Below are 19,214 nucleotides of genomic sequence, written 5' to 3'. Positions count from 1 at the left end.
AGAGTTATTAGGGAATGATCTTTGTTTTTGCACAAAATAAAACTGTAGAAAATGTCTATGTTTTGTAATATTAATACGCACGTTCTTAAATTCCATGTTGCATTATTATTGTATCAGCAACTAATTTCATAGACTACTTTTAAAAATAGGGCAATAGTATATTAGGGCATGTTTGAACATCTCAACTTTTATAAGTCACAATATCAGCGGTATTTTAGCTTTTTATAAGCTATACTAAATGATTGGATAGTTCTAAGTAACTATAAGCTACTCCCTTCGTCCTGAAATACAAGGTACTCTAGTAAGCTTAGGACAAATTATGGAGTAATGCAAATGATGCAAGTAACCTCCATTAATTATAGAGATATTTGTGCTTATCATATTTTGACTCCAGTTATAGACACTAATGGTAGGTACACATGTGATTGGGACTTTGAGGAAGTTAATTTACCTAGAATACTTTGTAATTTGAGATAAATTTTTAATGCTTCAATACAATATATTCGAGGACGGAGGGAGTATATTATAAGTTGGATTATTTGGATTAGTTAGAGTTTTCCTTAGCAACTTTTATATAGCTCTAGCTGATCCAAATAGAGCTTTAATTTCGTAGTATGTTTGATCGTGTGAACTGGATCCTTGAATCGATAGGATCAAACAAGATCTTGATCTAACATCAAAATTTCTCAAACTAAAACCGAGTAATATCTATGAGTAAGTGGATTCAAGATTCTAAAATTTAATCAAAATTAGCATTATTGACTTCTAAATATAGAATACGATTAATGATGCAAATAAATACATCCATTTTCTCAAACAACTGATAAAATCATGATTCTACCATTCGATCATGTCATCATTGGGTATATCCTACTCTCAACAAAAGCGTCATATATATGTGCTTGATCTCATTTTAAGATCTGAAAAATGTCAAATGTTCAGTGAACCTTGCCTTTATGATTCAAAATTCTCACATGACCTTTCACGAATTCTAAAAACACGACACGTTAAAAGCATTCACATGTCACGTCACCAACCTAACCCGCACCGTGCAACGTGCTGGTGTTCCCGTTGCAAATAAGCGCCAATGCGATTAGCACCTGCACATCACGCTGATGCGTGCCGCTTCCGCCCAATTAAAACCCCCTCAGGCTGCATCCAACCGCTCGTTGTTTGCCTGTTTTTGTTGAGGCGGTCAGCGTTCCGTGGCCGCGCCAGCCTTCCGAGACCCTCCACCAAACCAGGCTCCAAGAACGCAACAACAACAGCACGCAGAAAGAATCAACCGGCCGCGCATCCGCACCACCAAAAGGGCATCGTGATACGTGACCATGTCCATGTCCGCCACCGCTCCATCGACGGAGCTCCGGTCTTCTCAGTGAGCAACAGCGGCAGGGCAGGAACGCGCGTGCAGTATGGCGGCGCTGTGGCTTAGTCTGCTGCTCGCCGTCGGGCTCCCCATCGTGGCGCTAGTCGCGTTCATGTTTCTGGTGTACCGGCGCAGGAGCTCGCCCCGTAATGCGCCGCCGGAGCTGCCGGCAGTTTCGCCTACTGCCGGCGAGAAGCCGACGGCGAGCCCCGGGCTGGCGAAGCTCAACATGAGGTACAACGCCGCCAGCGGCCGCGTGGGGCTCCGGTTCCAGCAGTTGCACCAGCACCAGCACCACGCCGTGAGGCACCGTGGCTCGGGCGGCGGCGCGCAGCAGGGCGCGTTCCAGTGGGCCGACCACCCGCGGCTGGTGACGGAGGCGGTGGAGAACGGGTGGGCGCAGTTCGTGTTCGCGGTGGCGCCGCCGCGGTCCAAGTCCGCGTCGTCGTCGCCGCTGTGGGGGACGTGCCCGCTCTGCGACGCCGGGACGAGCCGCGACATGGCGGAGGCGGCCGCGTGGGAGCTCCCCGCGGGGTCCTCCGAGCGGATGCAGGCGGTGCGGCTCAACCCGGCCTCCTCCGCCGCCGCCGCGTCCGGCAGGAAGTGGCTCCCCGGAAGCATCCCGAGCCCGCTCCGCGGCGACGCGGACGCGGGGGCGGGGAACCCCAGCGCGCTGTGCCTCGCCAGGATGAGCCTGCCGCTGCCGGGCCCGCCCCTCGCCGGCACGCCGTTCCCGCAGGACGCCTACTTCGAGATCACCATCATCTACCTGAACACGAAACGGCCGGAGTGGTCAGCGTCCAGGGCGAGCAGGCGTGGGCGGGACGGCGCCAGCGAGAGCGACCGCGTCAAGCTCATCAGTTTTGCACCGGACGCGAAGAACCCGGTCCAAGAAAACATAGCCGCCAAGGACGGTGAACAAGACAAACAGAAGCATCTGGTCATGTCGCTCGGCCTCGCCGCCGTGTCCACCGCGCCGCAACGGCCGTCGCTGGCCGGAACGTACTCGTCGTCCATCGGGTTCCACTCCGACGGCGCCGTCTATCTCGACGGTAGTTAGCAAAACACATAAAGCACGGTGCTTCCAATTAATGATTCTTGAGTGCAAGCAAGACATATCTGAAAGAGTTTCTCTTCGATGGATGATTTCAGGGATGAAGCTGGTGTACGAATCGGACAAGTCGTCGTGGGCGGGCGTGGACAAGGTGGTGGGGTGCGGCTTCGAGCCGGCGAAGCGGAAGATGTTCTTCACGGTGGACGGGCAGCTGGTCCACGCCGTGAGCTGCAACGCGGAGGCGTTCTCGAGCCCGCTGTACCCGGTGCTGGCCTCCAGCTTCGACGTGATGGCGCTGGTCAACCTCGGGCAGGGCAAGTTCCGGTACGCGCCGGCCAACGCGCGGCGCACGGCCAACCCGTGCTTCGTGCGCGCCGCGTCCGCGGTGGACGACGCCCGCGGCGGCAGCGGCTCGATGGGCCTCGACTTCGACGACAGCGGCGAGCTCTTCTCCATGGGGCGGGTGGACTCCGGGTGGCTGGAGACGGCGAAGGTGAGCAGGAGCAGGAAGGAGAGCATCGGCGGCTCCGGCGCGGCGTCCGTCGTCGGCGACCCGGAGGCCGAGTCCGACCTGTTCGAGATCCCGCTGCGGGACTGATGATGAACGCGACGGCCGGAGACCGACTGGTGGCCCATTTGTCAAACATGAATTAGTTGTAGTAATGGCGAATGGTCACGGCGATACTGACACATGCTTAGGAGTTAGGACACGCAGGTTGATTTGGCCGTTGCTGTTGATGTATCATCGTCTAGCTGTTGTTATCTAGATGTGAAAAAGTATTAGGTAGGTTAAAAGGATGAAAAGCTTGTCTTATGCAATGAGCTTTTGATTCGTTGCGTTCTTCTTTTTTCCCTGGGGTGTGTCTTTTTATCTTTATTTATGCTTTCATTATCAAGATGTACAGATGGTGGAGATAGATTCTGGAACTAGAATTTCGAATAAAGAGAAGAAAAAGAAGGTCTCGTTCGCTTCGCTGAAAAAACAAGTCGAAACACTGTTCCGGCTAATTTGTTGTGAGAGAAAAACAGTGTTCCGGCTGAAAAGTACGGATTATAAGAGAAGCGAACAGGACCGAAGTGCCTAGAAAACACCACAATTTGAAAAGATGAATCTTCCTGTGATTCACATTTGCATAGCTAATAATGGTATATCTTTTTACTTTGATTTGCAAAGTCCATGCACTTTATTATACTTTTGTTGGTGGTGACTACTTCCATCACCTCACCTATTTTTATATTTTGAGATTTATTTTTGTTATAACAGAAAATTTTGCATGTAAAGTCAGGTTTGCTTTATAGCACCAGTTGATTCCCAAATTCCCAATGGGCGCACGCTTTGACAATAAATAAAACCATGTTAATGGAGCCATGGAGGCACGGAGCAAGTATCCAACCCCAGCGTGATTGTGATTTTGTTGCTGGTGTTTGCAGCAACAAATGACATACAAAAGGTGACAATGCTTAGTTTTGTATGTTTAATAAGTTATAAACAAATCTTATATTTATTTTATTGAAGCTGTATAGCATGCCTTCTCTTTTACTTGTCAACTAGCCCGTGCAGTTGCATGGCTAAAGAATCCATGTGTGCATGTACCGCTATATTGTGACTTTACCACAAATTTGTAGTTTACCTTACTTTCAGTGGCGGATCTAGGATGAAAATTTAGGGGAGGCTTAAGTTCATACGGGGACAAAGGCATCAAGCTCAGCTCAACGCTCCAGCATCTTTTTCAACCTCAGCTCAACGCTCAAGCTCCTCCTTTCTATCCTCCAATGACAGAAAAATTTAGAGGGGCTGAGGGGAGGCTCCACAAGCTCAGCCACGGTAGAGGGGGCTCGAGCCCCCCAGCCCCCCTAGCAGATCCGCCGCTGCTTACTTTCGCTCTTCTTTATTGTCAATATTATACCTGCTAATAGATATGATTTAAATATTGGTCCATCATAATCATGTCTTCACTTTGCTCTAATTTTTATATGGATACTCTGTGCGCACTTATTCTCATTTTATTTAAAATTTCAGTTGCAAAAACTTTTGTTTATAGGTTGAGAGCTCAGGTCCATTAATAGCAGGTTGCGCCTTTCATTGATATTTATATAGAGTGAGAGAGATCGAGTGATGCAAATAAGTCCCAATGTAATTCATTGAACATTGTTGTACAAATATATACAAGTCTCTAGCTAGACATTTACTTGTGTGAAAGAGAGCAAAAGGACACCCTTATACTGTCTCTACAGGAACATTGTTGTTCCAAATTGTATAATATTTGTGGCTTCTTTTTTTTTACATAACTTTTGTTACGTATCTAGAAAAGCTAGAACATATTATAATTTGGAATGGGGGAGTACATAGATATGTATATTGATGCAGCCTCCAATATAAATATAATGGTTGTGTTTTTCAAGTATGTGTTTATTTTTTTTAAAAAAATATGAAAGTGCAAGTAATACCGTTTCTATATGAAAATTTAAATTGTTTATATGATCACTACTCATTATCTGATACTTTATTTTGCACAAGTGGAGGTAGGATAGATGGACTTTATTTTGCGGCTGATGCCATGTTCACTTGTTTGGCTTATCAACCATGAAACGGTGTTTTTCTCTCAACAAATCAGCTTCAGTCGGCTTATCAGCCGCAGAAACCATTAGCAGAACAACTCTAGATTTTAGTTTAGAGCAAAGCAATCCCTCTCCTTCAAATGAGTTTTCAGTGACTGCACTAAGGATGAGCATGCGGTGAAAAGAATCTGGAATTTGGATCAATGGCATCTCAAGCAACAGGTAGCTTGAATAATGGCATCCAGACATCTGTACCCCGGGAACCTTGTGGGCTGTGGCGATGTGAACCATACGGGAGTTCCCATCAAACCGCGCGGCAGACGCAACGGCAAGGAATCCGCACCATTCCACAACTTGCCATTTGGCCACCCCGTTCCACAAGAACTCTACGAGAAAAAAGCCTACAAGATAAGAATAAGATGAGCCCATGACTTGCTGCGCTTCCGAATAACGCTATCCAGGCATCCAGCAACGCAGAGCAGAGAACAGAGAACTGACAAGCAATTGCCGGCTGCCGCTAGTCAATTAAAAAGGGGTGGAAAACAACAAGCTCGTGCCGTCCGTAACGTCACTGCAGCTCGAATGATGATCTATCTAACAATTGGATCAGAACTAATCCAGGTGTCTCTTTGGCCTCAAGGGATCAATGGCGTCGCGGATTAGCAGCTGCACGCGAAACCAGTGACGTTTCTGTCCGAGTCCTGCCGCGGCACCCGCGGACTTTTTCGTGTTTCTTCATGCGAGTTGTCAGCATCTGAAACCCCTTGTGCGTTCAAGGTGTTGCCGGGCTCTCCTGTCCATTTCAGCTGCCCTGTAGAATACGGCCGTCCTTGTGTGAGCCGGTTTCGGACGGCGCTGCAGCTTCATCTAGAAGCTGAGGTTTGGTCCAGCAATGAGCCATTCACTTTTTCTTATCCCATTCTGCACACGGTTAGGCTACTGCTATATTCCTTTTCCATTTGTTTATCAAAGTAATTAAGTCAGAACATCACATTCCCGTTGAGAAGCCTTCTTGGGATGAGCACTTTTGCCATGACATTGAACAATCCTGCAGCGCTGATGCATTCAGATCTCTACAGTGACCATCCAACCAAATTCAAAAGGCAAATTGGAGCTCTCAAGCTTGCTCACATGCAAGTTTCGTGTGCCGATGTGTCCACAAGTATTAGGAGCAACGGAATACCGATTAGCTGTAACATACTATAATAAGGACCAACGGAGTACAGATAAGCGGTAATATATTATCAGGAGCAACACTCCCGCTATGCTGTAGAGAATAATTATCGAACAAATTCATTCTTTACCCTCTGGGTGCCTACTTAACTATGCGTGTCTGCTGACCCTATGTGTGCCTATTTGCCCCCACCTTCTGTTACGAGATACTGAGATAGCTAGGATAGCAGGAAGAGGAAGCATGAAATGGAGATAGAATCAGAAGAGCACGGCAGGAGCCCGTGGGAATGCCAGGATTTCTTCAGAGTTGAATCGGTAATCCTACAAACAGGACGTCCGACGCTAGCGACTCTCTCTGGACGGCCGCATGGCATGACGTGCCCCACAACTTTGCCCTTTTTTTTTTATTCCCTGATCATTTCCATGTCTCTTATTCGCATCTGGACGCCTCGCCTCACGCCGCTCACTGCTGCGGCGTTCTCCTACCACGCCCTAACCCTATGCCGCTTGCTCGCTCGTTCCTCGCTCTCGTGCCGTTGCGCTCCCCACTTGCGCCGCTCGCTTCTCGCTCCTCTCCCCCACCTGTCGCGCGCCCCACCCGCACCTCGCTCTTTGCTTTGGCCATGCACCGCGCCGCCCGCTTCCTCTCGTAGCACACGCTGCCCACCAGGCTGAGCCAAGGCCGGTGCTAGATGGTGGTGGTGCTCGCGCGCTACCACTTGCCGCCAGATCCCACCCCGATGACCAGAATCGACCGGCCCCAGCATTTTTCTTCCATATGTTGCAAATATATGTTTCAAGTTGTTAGAGATATGGGCCAGGGGTACCTGCACCGCCCATATATATGACTACCACCAAGTTATCGGTCCAGCAGCCGTCAAAGGGGAGGCCCGCAAAGGTTGATGCGATCAACCAACATGGAGATGAAAACAAACCAAGGCGAGCGTATCTGGACAATAGCGAGGATCAATCTGTTGTAACAAACTAGGAAACAATCTGTTAGCCCGATCGTCCTCTCTGTAACCCTACCTCTCCTGCCTATATAAAGGAGGGTAGGGACCTCGGGCTCGAGATCCAATCTTCCATCAATTACATCTACCTCGTAGCTAGGAGCAACAACCCCTGTACTTGAGCATACGAATACAAGAGCCGTCGCACCACTAGAGTAGGGTTAGCGTGTACCACGCCCCGAACCAGTATAAATCTCTATGTCTCGTGTGCTACCATCCGATTCTGTCTACGCGATCATGTTGTTTGATATCGCTGGAGAAAAACAATCCGACAGTTGGCGCGCCAGGTAGGGGCCTTTCGCGTTCAGATTTGTTTTTGTGTTTCGGATGGCTTTTATCTACAGGTCGAGTAAGGGTGTGATCAAGAGGCGGTCGAAGAAGGACGGCCACGGTGCCGCCACCTCCGCGCGATCGAAGGTTCCACGGCGGGGCAACCTCGAGACTCGCACGCCGGCCTCGATGTCATCATTGCCCAATCAGCTCTACCTCGCCAGGCTCAGGGACGCGATCGACGCAGGACCGCTCCAGCTAGCACGTCATGTAAGTCGCTACGCCAAGTCTACTTTTTCACAATTCTGTCTGGAGTACCTCCTCGACACCGCACGTATGATCTGGTGGGAATCACACAATCCAGATGATACACAACCATCGCCATCACTAGACATTGTTCTGCCTAGATTCTTTGACAGGCTCAAGAGCGCTGCGATGGCACGCGCCTGGGAACTCTTACCGACGCCCATGATCAACCCTAACAGGGCCGGGTCACCCCGGATAACGAAGAGAAATCACGGAACCAACTGGCTGAGCGTTAAGCGAAGTCAAAAGCCAAGTTATCGGGTAAATCTTGGCTACGCCATGAACCTTCCATGCCAGAACCATAGATACCTAGTGGCTCATCTCGCCAAAGATTGTAAGATGTATTGTGCGACAGCAGCCACGGTGACTCTCTCATGGGGCACCCCTCAAGTGGACAATCGGCGGTGTAAGGGACACTCGAAACAAACCCTCAAACGTGTGATGACCATTTGTGCCCATACTAGGATCCGGTCAGATTCGGGACATACACCTGTTGTTCGGGAGGCTAACACCGCAGCACCCGCGTCGATGACCCGGTTACCTTGGTCAGAGCACCCGATCACTTTCGACGAAAGTGACCAACCCGTACACTCGATCGACGTCGGCAGGTTCCCCCTGGTTGTCAGTGCAGTTCTAGAGACCGGCCGTGCCACTAAGATCTTTATGGACAGAGGAAGTGATTCCAATATGATATATTGGGACCCACGAAAAAAATAGCGCGCTATTTCGATGCTATAGCGGCGCTATAGCGGCCCACAGGAACTGGCGCGACGCAATTGCTCATTTTTGCGCTATGCGCGCTATTGCCGCTATTGCGCGCTAAAGCGCCGCTAAGTGCGTTTAGCGCCATAGCGCCGCTAACCAGCCGCTATTGCTGGATGTCCCAAAATTGCCAAATTGAACAGACCGGCCCGATCATTACCAAAAAAAAGTGTGTACTTCATGAGTTTATGGCTTTATGCATTTAAACTTTAAAGTTTAATCCCTTTATGATTGTTTGGCTTTGCATGTATGAACCTCATGTGGTTATGTTGCGTGTTTGGCTATCTGCTACTTTGCTCTTATGATTATTATGGTGGATGTTATCAGTTATCACTTATGACTTATGAGTTATGAGTTATCAGATTGAGACATTGAGTGATTGAGGATTGAGTGATTGACAGATTTTTATGTTTTCTGGAATTGTAAACAAATAGCGCGCTATAGCGTGCAAATAGCGGCGCTATAGCGTGAGCAGTCAGTTGACGCTACTGCATTTAGCTGCCGCTATAGCGGAGCCATAGCGCCGCTATAGCGTTCGCTATAGCGCCAATAGCGCCCAGGACAGCCTCACGCTAAAATTGATAGCTCGCGATTTAAAACGTAGATTGGGACACTTTCGAAAGACTAAAGATTGGCACAGACAAATTATGCCCACCAAGTGGCCCGATCACCAGAATAGTACCAGGGAGACAGGTGATGCCTCTCGGCACCATAGATCTACGGGTACGTTCGGTGAGGCGGTGAACTTTCGTCAGGAGATACTCTCCTTTGAGGTTGTGGATTTTCAGGACACCTATCATGCCGTCCTCAGCATACCGTGTTTCATCAAATTCATGGCCGTCTCTCACTATGCGTACCTAAAGATGAAAATGTTAGGTCTCAAAGGTATCATCACGATCTCTAGGGATCTCCAAAATGCCTATCAATGCAATCTACTCGCGCTCGAGAACGTGGTTGTAGGGTCAAGATGGTGGACTAGAGGGGGATGAATAGACCTTTCTAAAACTAATCACACCGGCTCACTAAAACAAGTACGGAATTAAAACTAACGGTCTAGTCAAGACTACACCCCTCTATCTAAGTTCTCAAGCACCTTATAAAAGATCCTAGTCAAGCAAATAAGGTGTCGGGCTAGCTAGAGCTCACCTAACAATTCTAGCTTGCAAGGTCACACAAACCTATGCAACTAGTACATCAAGCAACCGGGGGAGCTCCTACACAACTAGTGCCACTCGATGCACTCTCACAATGCATCACCAAGCTGTCTAGGAGGTGGCAACCTCCAAATGTAACAAGCACCACCAGCTTGCAACATGAACACCTAGTGCCACTCGATGCACTCTCACAATGCAATCGCACTAGAATCACACTCACACTCAATCGGATGATCACTATCAAGCGTATGTGAGTTAGAGGGCTCACAAGCACACCTACACAAGCCACCAAGGCTTAAGGGTGCTCAGCAACCAGCCTATGGCCGAGCTCAACCTCTATTTATAGCCCCCAAGCCAAATAGAGTCGTTGGAGCCTTGGATCACATTTCTGCGCGGTCACCGGACAGCAACGTGTGGGCACCGGACATAGTGTGGCAGTGCCCAATGGTCAAATTGCAAATGGCTATTTCAAACTAGCCATTGGGACCCTAGCATCAGACATAGGGGTGCGGTGCACCACCCTTGGGGTGGCGGTGCCCCTCGACGAAGTTCCCCCTCTCTGGAAAAAAGTGGCGCTGCCACACCGCCATGGTCACCAGATAGTCTGGTGACCCTAACTTGCTCCAAATTGAAATCTATCACTTCAATCTTGTAGAGCTACTTGTTAGCTTTCCAAAAAGTCCTAGATCATCAAAATCGGAGTTTGGAGCTAGTAGTTATGCCCGAAAATACGAAAGGGTGTTGCTGCTGCCCCTTGCACCGCCCCTGGGTGGTGGACTGGCGGTGCACTGCCGGGGGTGGCGGTGCCCTGTCCGGTGCACACCGAAAAGGGCGGTGCCACCCTCTACAATGGCTGCAAGTTGGCTAGAAGTTAGGTTGCAACTTCTGACCCCCGGACAACCAAAACCTTGCCCTTTTCTTCTCCTTTTCAACTCCGAAGTCATCCAAAACAACTCCAACACCTTCTCCTTTGTAAATGTGCCAACACCACCACGTGTCCACCATCTTGTGCACGCGTGTTAGTTTTTTACAAATATTTTACCAAAGGATTAGTCACTCAATTCACCACACCACTCGATCCTAGCAACGATGCAAAGTTAGATCACTCGAGTGGCACTAGATGACCTATATGCAAACAAGTTTGCCCCTCTTGATAGTACGGCCATCTATCCTAAACCTGGTCATAAACTTCTCTACACACCTATGACCGATGAAATGAAATGCCCTATAGGTTATACCTTTGCCTTGCGCATTTTATTTCATCTCCTCTAGTGTTGATGCAACACATGCACCAACCAATCACAAATGATATGATCCACTTCATATCATCACGTGACCTTATTGGTTCATCGATCTTGACCTCACTTGCTTTTCACTGTTGCCTTCGTCCATTAGCGCCAAGTCTTGCTCAAGCTTCATCGCCACGTGGTCCATCACTCCAAAGCCTCTAACTTGCCCTTCACGCTTGCAACCGGTCCATCAAGCCAAGTCTTGTCTTGATCTTCTCCACCTTAGTCACATGACTCCATGTCATGTCTCATATGCAATAATGAGTTTCTTCATCACATGTGTGAGTCTTGCAACAAATCCAAGCCATTTCACCTCCATGGCATAGGTTGCTCACACATGATGTACTTGTGGACTAATCACCTGTGTATCTCACTCAAACACATACTAGTCCACCTAAGGTTGTCACTCAATTACCAAAATCAAACAGGAACCTTTCAACGGTCCGAAACTTGGATCCGGCGTAGTGTGAGCTCGACTATGTCCTCATGCAAGGGCAGGGCTCGGGGGCTCCGACGTCAGCTCCGACGCGTCTCGATTTCTAGTCTGAACCTCCTAAAGAAAGGAGGCTGCCACCAGCCCAGTTCACGTCCTCAGAGCCAACCGTGGCCCATCATTCACGCCTGGGGAAGATTCGAGGAAGGTCCGCTTGGAGAGATCCAATACAAGTAAGACCACGAACATCGGGAGGAGCCTAAACCAGGCAAAAATAGGATGAACTCATCAAATTCCTGATTGACAATCGAGACATATTCGCCTCGAAACCCTCAGACATGCCGGAAATCCCAAGGGAAATCACTGAGCATTTTGTGAGAATCTAGGCCAATGCCAAGCCAGTCAAGCAACGCTTGAGACAGTTTAATGACGAAAGGCATAGGGCTATAGAAGAAGAAAAAGCCAAGCTCCTTGACACATGCTTCATCAGAGATGTCTTGCATCCCGACTGGCTTGCAAACCCCATCCTGGTGCCCAAAAAGAACAAGTGGAGAATGTGTGTCGATTATACGAGCCTTAACAAGATGTGACCGAAGGATCCTTACCCCTTACCCTATATAGATCAAATCATAGACTCCACTGTAGGATCAGAATTACTTTGTTTCCTCGATGCTTACTCCAGTTATCATCATATCCGAATGAAAGAGTCTGACCAACTAGCTACTTCATTTATCACCTCGATCGGAGCATACTGCTACATCACCATGCCTTTTGGGCTAAAGAACGCAGGGGGTACCTACCAGCACTGCATGAAGCACTACCTCCATGAGCAGATCGATAGAAATGTTGAGGCTTACGTCGATGATATCATCGTAAAATCATCTAAAGCTAGGAACCTTATTCAAGATCTCTCGGAGACCTTCAATAACCTCCAAAAGTTCAAGATCAAGCTCAACCCAAAAAAGTGTACCTTTGGGGTACCATCTGACAAAATGCTCGGCTACATCATATCGGCTCATGGGATTGAGACCAATCCAATGAAGGTTAAAGCCATCCTCGATATGGGACCTCCTCGAGCGTTAAGAGACTCCTAGAAGCTCATGGGGTGTCTGGCTTCCCTAAGCCAGTTTATCTCTAGACTAGGAGAGAGGGGACTTCCCCTCTATATGCTCTTACACAAAATGCTAGACTGGCGATGGACCCTGAAGGCTTAGAAAGCTTTCGATGATATCAAGGACTTCCTCACCAAACCCCCATTCTGGTGGCTCCTCATGAAGAAGAGCCTCTACTCTTGTACGTCGCAGCTACCACCTAGGTGGTTAGCATGGCTATAGTTGTAGAGAGAAAGGAAGAAGGCCATATTTAGACCATTCAATGACCAATATACTTTCTCAGTTAAATACTGGCTGAGAGCAAAACTCACTACCCGCACATCCAAAAGATACTCTATGGGGTGTACTTGGCAAAGAAGAAGCTGGTTCACTACTTCGATGCGTACCCGATTACCATGGTCACCTCCTTCCCTCTAGGAGAGAACATCAACAATTGGGACGCAATCAGATGGATAGCTAAATGGGCCCTAGAACTTATGGCGTATGGCATCACTTATATGCCATGCACGTCCATAAAATCCCAGGCTCTGGCAGACTTCGTTGCCGAATGGATAGAAGCACACGTTGAACTGGCTATAGCCGACCTGGAGTACTAGAGCATGTACTTCGACGGCTCTTTGATGCTATAAGGAGCCAGAGCGGGAGTTGTCTTGGTCTCCCCCAATGAGAACCGAATGAGGTACGTACTCTGTTTAAATTTTGAGGGTGATACTAATAACATAGCAGAGTATGAGGCCCCACTCCATGGGTTGCGAACCGCAGTCACCCTTGGAGTCAAGAGACTCTAAGCTTGTTATCAGGCAAATAATGAAAGCCTCAGCGTGCGGCGACCACAAGATGGAAGCCTATTGTGCTGAGGTTAGAAAACTTGAGGCAAAGTTCAACGGACTCGAGCTACACCACATCCCTCAAAGGGACAACGAGGAGGCTGACAACCTCGCTAGAGTCAGCTCGACCTAAGACATGCCCCCAGGTGGCGTGTTCCTTGATGAGCTTACAAGACTATCGACATGATGGGAAGTTGAAACTTAGCCTCCCCCGAGCTGAGAGTGCTTGCCACCACCAAGGCTGCAAGTTCTAACCCAAACTGGGCATAGGAACTCATCGACTATCTGTGATATGACCCTCCCTATTAACATGGATGAAGCTGATCGAGTACGTCAGAGAGCCAAATCCTACGTTATGAGGGATGATAAAATCCATCATAAACGCACGAGTGGAATCTTGCAACGGTGCATACCCATGGAAGATGGGATAAAGCTCTTGCAAGATATACACTCAGGGGCTTATGGCCACCATGCAACACCAAACACTTTGGTGGGTAAAGCCTTTCGACAAGGGTTTTACTGGCCCATCGCGGTTAAAGACGCACAACACATTGTGAGGACTTGCGAAGGATGTCAATACTTTGCTAAGCAAAAAACGCGTACCTTCTCAAGAACTCCAAATGATCCCGATCACATGGCCCTTCGCCATCTAGGGACTCAACCTTGTCGGGAAACTACCACCTGCCCTCAGGGGCTTCGACCACTTGTTTGTCTTGATTGACAAGTTCAACAAGTGGGTGGAGGCCAAACTTGTAGCTACAACAAGCTCGGAGGCGGCGGTCGAGTTCATCAAGGAGGTTATAAACTGGTATGGGGTCATGAACATGATCATCATCGACAACGGCACCTAGTTCACGAGGAGTGCCTTTTGTTAACTTCTGTGGCGAACAATAGATCAACATAAGAAGGGTTGCAGTGGCCCACCCAAAGGCCAATAGTCAGGTAGAAAGGGCGAATGGATGCATCCTTCAGGGCCTCAAACCCTGAATTTTTAGGAAACTAAAAAAGTTCGAGGGTAGATGGGTCCAGGAGCTCTAGCTAGTCATGTGGGGCCCATGGACCACTCCTACTAGGCCGATGGGTGAAAGCTCTAGTTTGGTTTTGGTTAATTGATGAAACCCTAAGTGCTAACCTAGTTTATCAAGATGATTATGAGATAGGTAGCACTACTCCAAGTGATGAAGCAATGGCGAAGATCATGACATGGTGATGGCATGGTGATGGTCAAATGCTTAAACTTGGAAAAGAAGAAAGAGAAAAACAAAAGGCTCAAGGCAAAGGTATAAAATGTAGGAGCCATCTTGTTTTAGTGATCAAGACACTTAGTGAGTGTGATCACATTTAAGATAGATAGCCGTACTATTAAGAGGAGTGAAACTCGTATCGAAATGCAGTTATCAAAGTGCCACTAGATGCTCTAATTCATTGCATATGCATTTAGGATCTAGTTGAGTGCTAACACCCTTGAAAACATTTGTGAAAATATGCTAACACATGTGCACAAGGTGATACACTTGGTGGTTAGCACATTTGAGCAAGGGAGAAGAAGACAGAGGAGATGCCAGCGTCGATCAAGTGATCGGACGCTAGATCTGAATGCACCGGACGCTGACTGCCTGCGTTCAATCATGCTAACTTGGCAGTACAGTAGCTAGGGTATACCACCAGACGCTGGGCTGTGTCCGGTCGAGGTGGACCGGACGTGTTCGGTCGAGGAAAAACGGATTTGGACCCTTACTGTACTCGACCGGACGCTGAGGCTCCAGCGTCTGGTCAGTTTAGCCAGAGCGTCCGATCAGCACTTAGCCGTTGTGATCTAATGGTTTAGTTTTAACTCAGAATGACACGTGGCATAAATCAGTGGACCGAACACTGAGTCCAGGGTCCGGTCAGTATTACCGGAGCATCCGGTCAGAGCGCGTTTGCCCAGTGAAGGGGTATAACGGCTCTTTTCCATAGGGGCTTCTATTTAAGCCCCATGGCCTGCTGAAGCTCAAACTCTTGCACATTTTCATTGACATAGCAACCTTGTGAGCTTAGCCAAAGCCCTCCCACTCATCTCCATCATTGATCCATCATCATTGTGAGATTGGGAGAGAATCCAAGTGCATTGCTTGAGTGATTGCATCTAGAGGCACTTGGTATTCGTGTTGCGCTGCGGATTTTGCTTGTTACTCTTGGTGGTTGCCACCACCTAGACGGCTCGGTGCAGTGGTGGAGGATTGACATGAGTTGGTGATTGTTCATGGCCGCCTTCGGTGATTGTGAGGGGAATTGTACCTTCTCCGGTGGAGTGCCAAAAGGTAACTCTAGTAAATTGCTCGTGTCATTGAGTTACCTCACTTATGGGTTGGTTCTTGTGGTGTCCAATCGTGTGGACGAGGTTTGTGAAACACCTCTTAGCCGCCGAACCACCAAGTGTTGGTCGACACAACGGGGACGTAGCGTGTTGGCAAGCACGTGAACCTCAGGAGAAAATCGATTGTCTCTTGTCTTTGGCATTCTGCCGGTGATTGGCTATATATTCATCTTGTGATTGGTTCATCCCCTACACGTCGGTATAATCACCATACTCACTTATTTACATTCTTGCAAACTAGTTGATACAAGCTCTTTAGTGTAATTAGAATTGAGAGCTTGCTTTATTATTTACATTCATCTAGTTGAGCTCTTTAGAGTAGCAAGATTGAGACCACTTAGTGAGTAATTACATAGCAAGTTTGTGTGCCTAAGTAATCATTGCAACTAGAATTGTTGGATAGGTGGCTTGCAACCCTTGTAGAGCTAGAGCAAGTTTGCATTACGCTATTTGTCATACTAATCAAATTGCTCTAGTTGATTTGTAGAATTTTAAATAGGCTATTCACCCCCCTCTAGCCATATTAGGACCTTTCAAGTGGTATCGGAGCCGTGGTCACCGTTTGATTGAAGGCTTAACAACCTCGGTGTCAAATTATGGCTCAAGTTGTGTTCAACCATATGGGGGGCAAACCACCATTCTTTGATGGCACATGCTATGATTATTGGAAAAGAAAGATGAGGATGTATCTTGGTTCAATCAATGATCAAGTATGGGAAGTGACCGAGAATGACTATGCTATCATTGATCCCGATGATCCAACCAACCAAGATAAGATCAACAAGCAATGCAACACAATGGCTCTCAACACCATATACAATGCCATTGATTCCAAGGTGTTTGAGCAAATCAAGGATTGTGAAAGAGCAAATGAGGTGTGGAAGAGATTGGAGGAAATATATGAGGGCACACCGGTGGTGAAGAGTGCCAAGTTGTACATCCTCAAGGACAAGTTGACAAGTTTCAAGATGAAGGATGATGAGAGCATTCCGGAGATGTTCCATCGGCTACAAGTAATTGTCAATGACTTGAAGGCTTTGGGAGAGAAGATCAAGGATGATGATGTCTCCCATCGATTCTTGATATGCTTACCTCCAAGGTTTGAGATGTTGAGATTGCTCATCATAAGAGGAGGATTGAAGGATATTACCTCTAACCAAGTACTAGGTGATGTCATGACACAAGAGACATATTGTGTGGAAAGGGAGGGGGATGACAAGGATGACAAGAAGGAAGAAGAAGACAAGAAGAAGAAAAGCATAGCATTCAAGGCTAGCTCATCATCATCAAAGAACAAGGGCAAGTCCAAGAAAGAATCAAGTGATGATGATGATCTTAGTGATATTGATGATGAAGCTATGGCTCTCTTTATGCGCAAGATGGGAAAATTCATAAAGAAGAAGGGCTATGGTGCAAGAAAGAGAAGAGATCACACCAAGAAGAAAGAGTATGTGAGAAGATGCTACAATTGCAAAAGCCCCGATCATGTAGTAGCAAATTGTCCATACAATAGTGACAATGATGAGGATGAGAAGAAGAAGCACAAGGAGGATAAGAAAGAAAAGAAGGAGAAGAAGGAGAAGAGAATGACCTTCCAAAAGAAGAAGAAGGGTGGAGGCTATGTGGTCACATGGGATAGTGATGGCTCTTCAGATAGTGATAGCTCTAGTGATGATGACAAGAAATCTATCAAGAGAGCACTAGCAAGCATCGCCATCAACAATAAGCCCTCCATCTTCGACACTCCATCGACGTGCCTAATGGCAAAACCTACCAAGGTAAAATATGATGTGAGTGATGATGATGAATGCAAAAGTGATGCTTGTAGGAGTGATGATGATGATGAGGAGTACTCCAAGGAGGAACTCATGGACATGTGTGAGCAAGTGCATACTTGCTTTGAGATGAAGAGAAAGGAGTGCAAGGAATTGAACAAGAAAGTCAAATTTCTTGAGCAATCCCTTGATGAGCTCAATGCAACTCATGAGAGGCTAATGGAAGCCCATGAGAAGCTTGGCAAAACTCACTCTAAGCTTGAAAAAGCTCACTCCTCTCTCATGGAGCAAGTCAAGAAGGAGGAGGCCAAGAAGGAGCAAGTAATAGTAACATATGATGTGGGACTAACATGTGATATTATTGATGATTCTTTTATGCCCACCATAGTTGCTCCCACTAACACTTCTTGTAGCACTACTACTTCCACTTCATCCTTGAGTGATGGTCTCACTTGTGATGCCTCACTTATAGTGGAAAATGAAACCCTCAAGGAGGTGAATGAGCTCACTCGTGCCTTAGGCAATGCCTATGGTGGAGAAGCCCACTTGCTAAAGTGCTTGGGTAGCCAAAGATTTTCTCTCAATAAAGAGGGATTAGGCTATACCTCCAAGAAGGGCAAGGTGGCCTTTGTCACTCCCAAAGCTAGCTTTATGAAGGGCAATGGTCGATTTTGTAATAGATGCAAGCAAGTTGGGCATATAGAGCAAAATTGCAAGACTAACAAGAATAAGCTACCTAATGTATCCTCAATCAAATTTGATTCTTATTACATGCTTTATAAGGGTGCCAATGGTGTGAAGGCTAAGTTCATTGGTACACCAATTGTGGGCCCAAAGAAGAAGGCCATTTGGGTACCAAAGTCCTTGGTGACTAACCTACAAGCACCCAAGCAAGTTTGGGTACCTAAAAGAAATTGATCTTCTCTTATAGGTCAATTATAAAGCCGGAGGAAGGCATTGGGTGCTTGATAGTGGGTGCACACAACACATGACCGGTGATTCAAGAATGTTCAATTCAATCAATGAAAGCAAGAGCAATGGGATTGATAGTATCACATTTGGTGACAATGACAAAGGCAAGGTCAAAGGGCTTGGTAAGATTGCAATATCCAATGATTTGAGCATTTCAAATGTGCTACTAGTAGAGAGCTTGAACTTCAACCTTTTGTCGGTAGCTCAATTGTGTGATCTTGGTTTCAAGTGCATATTTGGTGTGGATGATGTAGAGATCATAAGTGTAGATGGCTCTAACTTGATATTCAAAGGATTTAGATATGAGAATCTATACTTAGTTGATTTTAATGCTAGAGAAGCTCAATTGTCAACATGTTTGATCACTAAGTCTAGCATGTGTTGGTTATGGCATAGAAGGCTTGGTCATGTTGGAATGAAACAATTGAACAAGTTGATTAAGCATGACTTAGTTAGAGGCTTGAAAGATGTCACTTTTGAGAAAGATAAGCTATGTAGTGCATGTCAAGCCGGAAAGCAAGTTGGTAACACACATCCTAAGAAGAGTATGATGAGCACATCTAAGGCATTTGAGTTAATGCACATGAACTTGTTTGGACCAACCACATACACTAGCATTGGAGGAAACAAATATGGATTTGTGATTGTGGATGATTTCACTAGATACACATGGGTATTCTTTCTTGGTGACAAGAGTGATGTATTTGTAATATTCAAATTATTTATCAAGGGTATTCACAATGAGTTTGAAACAACCATCAAGAAAGTTAGAAGTAACAATGGTAGTGAA

The 19,214-nt window shown here is 47.0% G+C and overlaps 1 protein-coding gene across 1 annotated transcript; it reads left to right on the top strand.

Annotated features, from left to right (window-relative positions):
* The first annotated feature begins 936 nt into the window (after window positions 1-936).
* Window positions 937-3,398, top strand: LOC136474311 (uncharacterized). Its single transcript, XM_066471904.1, has 2 exons — window positions 937-2,421; window positions 2,522-3,398. The coding sequence occupies exons 1-2, from the start codon at window positions 1,416-1,418 to the stop codon at window positions 3,019-3,021; spliced, it is 1,506 nt and encodes a 501-aa protein (XP_066328001.1). The 5' UTR covers window positions 937-1,415; the 3' UTR covers window positions 3,022-3,398.
* Window positions 3,399-19,214: the final 15,816 nt, after the last annotated feature.

The sequence above is a fragment of the Miscanthus floridulus genome, chromosome 8 (genome assembly GCF_019320115.1).
Source record: "Miscanthus floridulus cultivar M001 chromosome 8, ASM1932011v1, whole genome shotgun sequence".
Classification (NCBI taxonomy): Eukaryota; Viridiplantae; Streptophyta; class Magnoliopsida; order Poales; family Poaceae; genus Miscanthus; species Miscanthus floridulus.
This window is presented reverse-complemented; position numbering and strand designations above follow the sequence as displayed.